Source organism: Lonchura striata, chromosome 9, assembly GCF_050655825.1.
Source record: "Lonchura striata isolate lonStrDom1 chromosome 9, ASM5065582v1, whole genome shotgun sequence".
NCBI lineage: Eukaryota > Metazoa > Chordata > Aves > Passeriformes > Estrildidae > Lonchura > Lonchura striata.
The window spans coordinates 22,704,894-22,713,567 of record NC_140711.1 but is presented as its reverse complement, the minus strand read 5'-3'; the positions used below and the strand labels follow the sequence as shown (position 1 = coordinate 22,713,567).

General features: G+C 36.8%; 1 protein-coding gene across 2 annotated transcripts; it reads right to left on the bottom strand.

The window, feature by feature from the left end:
- Nucleotides 1-37: 37 nt before the first annotated feature.
- LOC110477963 (cytochrome P450 2J2) lies at nucleotides 38-8,183 on the bottom strand. 2 transcript variants are annotated; one of them, XM_085587240.1, is made up of 9 exons: nucleotides 7,969-8,183; nucleotides 6,787-6,949; nucleotides 6,112-6,261; nucleotides 4,556-4,716; nucleotides 3,585-3,758; nucleotides 3,212-3,377; nucleotides 2,356-2,543; nucleotides 2,102-2,243; nucleotides 38-354 (listed from the first exon to the last, which is right to left on the bottom strand). In XM_085587240.1, the coding sequence occupies exons 1-9, from the start codon at nucleotides 8,137-8,139 to the stop codon at nucleotides 176-178; spliced, it is 1,494 nt and encodes a 497-aa protein (XP_085443366.1). In that variant the 5' UTR covers nucleotides 8,140-8,183; the 3' UTR covers nucleotides 38-175. The 2 variants fall into 2 exon arrangements, with proteins under 2 accessions (XP_085443366.1, XP_021399910.1); XM_021544235.4 differs by having other exon boundaries at nucleotides 3,212-3,353.
- Between the last annotated feature and the right edge of the window lie 491 nt (nucleotides 8,184-8,674).

The window sequence follows — 8,674 nt, the reverse complement described above, 5'->3', positions numbered from 1 at the left end:
GGCAGGTAGACTTACTTTTATTTCAGAAAGTTCAGTACATGAGGTCAGACCTCCTAAATAAAAACTATTAATTTGCTGAATTGAGCTACCTTCATGTGAATAGAACTGAGATAGTGAAGCATGTTTTTAAAGGATCTGCACTCACTAACAGGTTGAATTCTCTTAGCATTGCAGATTAGCGTGGAATAGCACAGAGTTTATATGGATGTGGCTGCAGTATTGCACCCAAAATATACTCCAGATTGATTTCCTTCACCCCCTCAGGGAGCTGGAATGTAAATGCCCGAAGGAGACTGGTAAAGAAGATGAACAATTCAATTCTTGCCATCCGTTCCCCCAAACATACACGGTGCCCTGCAGAGGAAAATCAGAAAAGTTGGTTGAGTAAAGTTAAATTCTGTAAAAAAACTTTACACAAAATTCTACCGAGTTCCACAAATTCTGTTAATGTAAGATAATTATTTCCTACTTCCTTCTATAAGGGCAGAAGATACTTTAGGAGGAGGGTGGGGAAATATTTAACTGAGAAACTGTGTACCTCTGTCAAGTGTTTGGTGTTTTGACTGGGTTTGTTTAGTCTTTTTTTCACCCCTGGAGCCTGTATGCAATTCTCCCTTTCTATTGTTGATTCTTTTTGTGAAAACCATGAATTGCTTCTTAGTTAAGCTAGATTTTAAAAAGCTTCATATACTTCAGAGACTTAATTTGGTTGTTGAGAAGGGAGGGCTGGAGCATTGTGGGATGCGGTTCTGAAGCCAAGGAGAAGGATGTAATCAGGATTTCTTTAACAGAAATTCAGAAGGGTATATTGGGTTCTTGTAGCCCTAACACTGTCAGAGGCAGATGTGTGAGCTAAGGGAGTGAAATGTGCAGTGATATATACACTCAGTGACTCATTTTGGCATATTGTTTACACACGATATTTCAGGATATCTATATATTCCAGGCTAATAAAACCAAAGATATTTAAAATATCTAAATACTCAGATTACATGAACCAAAAACAACCAGAGCAAGTTAAAGAAATAGTCCTATGCCACAATTAAAATTGGAGCACAAATGAGTTGTCTTGATTCATAGGCATTTGGTGAGTAAAGGAGGTAAGATGGTAAATACCTGTTTTGCAATGATGATTTTAGGATTTACTGACAATTTAGAGAATTTAAAAAAATAATCTAGATTTACTACATTTAGTCTGACCATGTTACTTAGTATGCTCTTTGCTGTTTCTCTACAAGAAGTGTATAATAGTATAATGCCACAGTAACACAAAAAACCCCTCAGCTGTTTCCCAGTGGTTTTATTGTGAATTTTTAGTAATGATACCACTTTCCTATTTTGTGCTGCTGTTTTTCATAATCAGTTTGTTGGAGAAACTGGTAGACTAGAGAAACTTGCTAGAGCTGTTTTATACTGCTTTTCACTCTTCCCCCCCCCATTTTTTCCCCCCTCCATATCTTTGAGTCCCTGCATTTTGCACTGTAAGTTATACATTGTAATATGCTTTTGAAAAGTTAAAAATTGTTTTGGTTGCCTAGTAATATTCTACTGAAAACCTGCAAAATCTACTGGATTTTGCTAGTTTTCTACAGATACAAGAAGACATGGTGCTAGGCTATTAACATAGGATTTGGGAGACTGAGGTTTGGTTACTACTTCTTCATGGCTTTTTTTCTGTATGTTTTGAAAAATCACATTTCTTTTGTCATTGACCTTCCTTTTTGTAAGGTAAAAATGAATAAATTAGGGGACTTAGGGAAATTACCTTGATTTAACAGGGAATTAACTTGATTTAACACATTAGGAAATAAGAAGGTCAGATAGTCTTATGATAGGAACCCCGCATATGTCAAGGAAAGAGCATTGCGTCTCTCAGCTGTACTTATATTCTGCTTGAATATATGAAAAATACAAAATGCACGATATCTGTGGCTCTTACAGCAAAAGACCTGACTTTAGGTCTTTCCAATCAGTTAAATAGTCAATCTAGTCAAATACATTTTTATAAATGTATCTTTTTAATATTTTAGAAATCAGAAATAGTATTTTTAATCTTGTTGCAAAGCAGAACAAGCAGGAATATTCAAGGTCAGGATGTTACCTGCTGAGAAAGGTAAGAATGCCTCTTTGTTCACAAAGTTGCCATCCATATCTAGGAAATGATCTGGGTTGAACTTCCAAGGGGTTGCCCAGTGCTCAGTGTCATAGACCACAGAGTGCAGATTTGGCAATACAAGCGTGCCCTGCAAGAAGCAGCAGAGATCTTATTTTCTATAGATTTTCCTTCTCTCTGTGTCATATAAATGCTAAATATTAACAGCTCAAAGATGTAAGAAAAGTGGATATCCCATGTACCTTTTTAATGTGAAAACCCAGCAGAGTTGTGCTCCTCAGGCACTGTCGAGGGACCCCGACAGAGGTGACGTTGCTGTAGCGCAAAGCCTCGTGAATCACAGCGTTGGTGTAGGGCAGCTTCTTACGGTCTTCATAGCTGACGACATGGGAGGGTTCCAGAACAGCCCCTATCTCTCTTTGAACCTTTTCTGCAGACACATGAAAATACTTTAATTTCCCACTCTGCAACCCCGCCTCTTCCCCCCTTTATTTCCAGCTGTTTTTTGCATGAGAATGTCCTGTCTGAGGGAAAGAAAAGAAATGACGTTGCTATGAAATGTGTTGGCATGTGGTTTGACTGCTGTATAGGTTTCAGTTGATCAAGGAAGTGCATCTCCCTGAATCACAGGATGATGTCTCATTTAAGACATATCCTACTTGGTGATGAGGATAGTATAATTGCGCATTTCAAAAAATGGATTAAAATTTGAAATTACAGGTATCATTTACATTGTTTATAAATATGTATCAGATCAGGTATCTGTTAAAAACGTTTCTACTTCAAAAGTTAAGAGGAGACTAAGTTGCATATGAAATGTATTTAACTTATTATTCTGTCTTGCCAGTCCCTTCTAGTGAGGTAAAACTGCGGCGACTACTAATTTCTACTACTGTTGTTGGTGAACCAGATGGGGGAGCACCTGTTTGTTTCATTTATTGACCTTCCATTTTCTGGATCTCAATTGCTGATGTACTAGCATTCGTGTACATAGCTAAGTTTTTTGTTGGTGCCTTGCATGTAATGGAGCTGATACTTACACTAATGATGTTCATTGTGTTGTTGAATGCAGGTCTCTCTGATAGTGCTTTTGCTCACCTTGTATTTCTGGGTATTGTACCATGTAGAGCAGTGCCCAGAGAAGGGTGGTGCTTGTTGTTTCCGTCCCTCCCAGCAAAAGATCAACCACTGTCTGAACCATATTTTCTTTATTGAATGTTGAAGTAGGGTCATCCTTTGTCTGTGGGGTATATTCACAAGAAGACTATGAAAGAGATTATTTTAGATATTTCACCAGTCACATAGAAACTGTCATTGTTTGGTAACAGTGGGCAGGCCACTGTTATCAAACACCTTTGGTGCTACACAAATAGAGTGTGCATGTAAAAATCCTTTGGCAGTTACTGAAACAGCAAGTGTTTGTAGTAGCATTGAAGCCAAGTAAGGAAGAGTGTGATAAACAGATACTTACTTTTGTTATTTGAGCCAGGTAGAAGTCAATGAAATCCTGTGGATCACCTGTGTTTTGTCTTTCATGAGCCTGAACCTCCTTCATGACTAATCTGTGCATGAAGTCATTGTATGCAAACACCTCCTGATGAGGCCCTGGGAGATGGTGCATGAGCCATGGGAAAGCATCATACAGCTGTGGTGTTAAACAGAAAGCAAAGAGTGTCAGATCCCAGTTCTGATTTCCTGATAATTGTGAAGTCATCACAACATGTGGGCAAACAAATTGGAATGAGAGGCAGTAGACACAAGAGATTAAATACTGGGAATGTAATCTGACTCACAAACAGATTTTTCTCAACCTTGAATTTTTTACTGTAATTTTTTTAGGCATCCCTTTATGAGGAACCTGATAGTCTTTTACAATGCCAGTGTGTCAAAATCTGCACAAGTTAAGTAATAGCTAGGGTTTTGAGAACTTAAAATATATTCTTCTTGGTGTGATAAACCTTTGTTATAACCTGTATATCATGGGAAGCTCAGAATAACTCAGATCTTGATGGTAATACGCATTATGAATTTAAGCAAGATATGTTTTTAAAAGAGCATCCATTTGAAGACTTAGTTCTTACTAACTGCCCTTCTGGATTTGCAAAACTAAATAAAAATGAAATTTTAGAAGCTGTTATCATTTTAAGAACTATGAATCTTAAATACACAGTATTCTGCAAATGATTGCTCATTGGAAATCTGTGAAAAGCAGTGATGATCTAGAATTTTAATTTTAGGATGTGATTTACAGACATAAAGAAGGATTAGAAGCCAATAATGACATATACAAAGTATGTGTTGATTTATTATTTCCCTGTGGCTTGTAGAACAATGGTATGTTTGGAAATGGAAATGTTTATGAATACTTGTCTCTGACTTTTAATTTCTTTTGATTTGTCAAGTGCAAATGCACCTTAAGGAACAAGAAAAGTAGGTTCTTACCCTGCCCCAGATAGTACCTTGAAAGTAGATCACAGAATAAATAGCTTTGATGAGTTTGCTGAAAGATTCATCCTCACTGGAGAAGCAATGACCAAAAACAACAGCACAAATGATATTTGCAATTGCATGGACGATGGAAGTGTGGGGGTCAAAAGGTTTGCCTGTGAATATGGGAGGTGCTGTGAGAACTTCTGAATAGACTACAGCAAGAAAAATGTGGAAGACTTTTTTTTTAATGGTAAAAACAACAAGGGATCAAACTATTTTTAGGAAAATTTTACATTAGTGAAGCCTAGTTTTTATATTAACTGCATGAATTGTAAGTGCATGGATTCTTAATTTTCAATCTGCTCTTTACTCCTGTAAAATACAATGATAATCAGTTTTGAGTAGGCAAACAAAATCTTTTCCCTTCTTTGACTTGTGGTCTGGGTTGTGCGGAAACACAAACAATTAATTAGAGGATATGCCTTAAAATATGGAGGTAGATATTTAAGTTTTGCAGTTAAAAAACAAAACCAACAATCCTCACCCCCCCATCCTGCAAGACAAGAACCCAAACAAAAAAACCCGGAAAAAATAATTAGAACTTTCATTTCTTACTTCTGTTGAAATTACTTATATCTTTTTGGATTTCAAGTATCAGCTTAACAATCCAATCATAGATGTATTTTTTTCCCACAGACTGAAAAGGCAAAGCTCATATAGTAGAGTGGAATACTTCTCCCATTGAAAAGGGTTAAATCCAGAAAAAAATAAATTAAGTACACATTTCAATGGCAAGGACAACCTTTGAAGTATGCTTCTATGGAAAATACATCCCTGACTTCGGTCCAATGCTCTTGGTTGTTCTTGGAAAGAGAAAATACATTTATTGAGTTTAAAATTGAGATGGGATTACATGGTAGGTAAAGCTTTGGGCTGTACGGGGACTTGCAGTAGATGATTTTTTTCATCTACATTTTAAAGATGTGTGAATGTTGCTCTTGGAAAAGAGATGGACCTGGTCCAAGGAGAGTTGGAGAGAGACCTCAGGCAACCTCTCTGTGTTTTCACATGGAACACGATGTGGGTGAGGGATTTGGCTGCTCAGAATATTTATATTTAATTGCTTTGTTTTGGCAGCTTGCTAAAATTCTATTGGTTTCTATTTCATCCAAACGTTGAAAAGAAGATTTTTTTGGATAACTGAATGATACATTCCTTGTTGTGGGGTTCTTTCTCTGCCAAATCCTAAAAGCCTGCTGTCCTAGAATGACTTCCAGCAGGTCATACATTGTGTATTTTAAGGAGGGTTTTTCTATACTCCTTGAGTATAAGAATCATTACCAGCTGTGTTGATAATGAACATATTTTAAACTCTCTTTATTTAAAAAGAAACAATTTTATATTGCCCACTGTGCAGACAAAACATTTTTTGCAAAGAATGCAGTTAAGAAGCCAGTGAAAGCTCTACTAATGTAGACAATATATTACTTATAAAAATGTACTGTGAAACTTTTACCAGCCCTAATATTTCAGGAAAAGCTCTAAGTGTTGTTTTCTAGTGAATTTACCTTTTGTATTTGTGAAGATATCCACAAGGCGACAGGCCTCTGTTTGAATTTGATGCTCCAAATTGTTCTTACCAAGTGCCAGGCTTCTTATAATTGTCATGCCAAAGCGTCTCTGCTGCTTCCAGGTGTAACCATTTGTCAGGAAAATACCTGAAAAACACACAAACATTTAGTTCATTGCTGGGAGGGGAAATCCTTTCTCTGCAGGAGGCAAATTTTGATTTAGATGAGGTTGTATTTCACTAACAGGATACAATGATTTTAAATTTTAGAAGCTGAGTTTTGGTCCCTAGGATTTTATGGCATCCAGCTGCTCCTAAATGTGTCCTTGGAAGCTGAGGGGGTTTTGGTGAGGACTGAACAGCTTTGTCTATAGATACCTTCCACATCAGCAGTCTCCTGGTTTAGAAATAATACAATTGAAGGGCAGTTTCTCCAGGCAAGTATTCATTTGGATCTATTGGGAAGGAAAAGGACTGAGTGATGTGCTTTTTAAGACAATACATTTTTGATTTTTCCTTAATATGCTTAGCACTACATGAAATATTTTTGCAGTGAAAGCCCAGTTATGCCCCGGTATAGCAGTAGCTGATGTGTGTGCACGTGAAAACATATTCCTTCTTTATACCTTGTTCTATCTCATTCTTGTGTAACACTTTGTGTAACACTTTGTACCTTTCTCACCCATCATATCCCTGTAGAAAGGGGTGAGGGGTCTTCCAGAAACTTCCTCTGAGTGGGTGATGATGCCATCTTTTACTGCTTTGTATCCATTCAGCACAACCAGAGGGGTCTGTCCCATCCACAGTGTGTAGATGTTCCCGTACACGTTGGTTAACTGAAGAGTTGATAACAGGAAATTTGTAACTATAAACCAGGGAAAGCATGCACTAAAATATCAATTTATTTAATAGTTTTCTGTAGTTGTAACGAAACTCATTTGTTGGCATCAAATTGAATTGCAGGTTTTAGAAAAAAAAAAGTCTTTCTGTTATTAATGTGCTTTGGGAACAGAAGATAATTGTTCTTTATGGAATAGATGCTAAAGACATCTCTCAGAAGAATACCTCTGTAAATTTCACAGAAAGAAAACCAGCAGGTTACTTTGTTAGCTCTGAATCAAAGAACAAATTATTACAGGCAAAATCCCAGAGTTTTTAATCTTTATTAATGAACCAAAATGATGGTATGTTCTTGTCTCTAGCTCAAAAAGAAAGCAAAGAAATTTTCTTGCTTTCTTTTCTATAGCTCCACAGGATCTTTCTTATTTTCCTCTGTTGTTGTCCCTCACATCATGCTTATATTTTCCCCTGTAATAGTGGGAAGCAAGTTCCTTACTTTTTAAAAATAGTTTTGATTGGTGTGATTGTTGTGTTGCAAACATAACAGCAATCAGATTTTCCTGCTTTGTTTTAGCAGTAACCTGTTTATGGCAGATAAGAAATCTTTTTGCTGTAAAAACAAAGGAACAAAGTGTCTGTTTAGGGTACATGTTTGGTCTTCTGATGGAGATGTTCCAGTGGCATTGGTGTCAGGAAAAGAGAGCTCTGCTAGAGGTGACTTCCAGGGCTGGATATCAACACAGAAACAAAATGAAACTGCCAATGAAATACCATTCTATGACAGTGCTTGTGAGAATGCAACCAAAAGAGAGACAAAATAGCAAGGACTAAAGTAGTGGTGATGTTTATTACTCAGAAATATTTTTAATACTGCAGGGTTCTCAGAGTCTTTGAAACTGGCTGGTAATCAAGCTTGAGGTTAAAAAAAATAGCATTTTAGGCCATTCCTATGCAATGCACAATTTAAGTTAAAATAGATTCAGACTGATTTGCAACCACAGAGATAAATAAATACCTTGCTGAGAGTTTCTCGGCGTAGTTTGAAGTCCAGCAGCCACAAATTTCCAATGATGGGGAGGGGAACTGGTCCTGGAGGAAGCTGGGTACGCATCCATTGCAGCTTGAGGAACTGCAAAGTCAAGAGAGACACTACTAGAGCTATAAAAATCTCAGTAATCCCCCACATTTTATCAAAATTTTAACTTCTCGCTGTTTTTTTTGTTGTTTTTGTTTTTTTTTTCTTTGTTTTTGTTTTTTGTTTTTTTTTTTTATTCTAGGACTTCTTCTGGAAACTTGGATTTGTGAAGATGTTTCTTCTACTGAATCCAGAGTCTTTCTAAAGATATGCCTCCTGTAGCCATCTCTCTCTGGCAATCTACAGTTTTCCCAGCCTGAAGTCCCTAGAAAACCAAACCATGTGATCCTTTGTGGTTAGCCAAGCCACACCCACTCCTTTTATTATGATCTGTAATTGTGACCTCTCTTTTTTCACTTAGAATTTTGTTTCCTTCTTAGTATTGGTAGTGGGTCAAAGTGCCAATTATTGAGTAGTTATCCAAGGTTTTCAAGAGTTTTGCATAATGGTAACACTTCAGGCAGTTTCATGTAGTTAAATGTTGAAATGCATTATTGTTATAAGTTATTGTCATTCTGAAATACTACAATTATTGTGTGGTTACTTTACACAAGAAGAAACATCTACACAATATCTGAGGTCTCTG

What these genes read in the sequence shown, in the direction of transcription:
- LOC110477963 (XM_085587240.1), bottom strand. Translation starts at nt 8,139, where the DNA reads ATGTGGGGGATTACTGAGATTTTTATAGCTCTAGTAGTGTCTCTCTTG. An exon ending in GGATATGATGGGTGAGAAAG is followed by an intron (nt 6,262 to 6,786) that starts GTACAAAGTGTT and finishes TGTGTTTTTCAG; the next exon opens with GTATTTTCCTGACAAATGGT. An exon ending in AAGGTACTATCTGGGGCAGG is followed by an intron (nt 3,759 to 4,555) that starts GTAAGAACCTAC and finishes TTAACACCACAG; the next exon opens with CTGTATGATGCTTTCCCATG.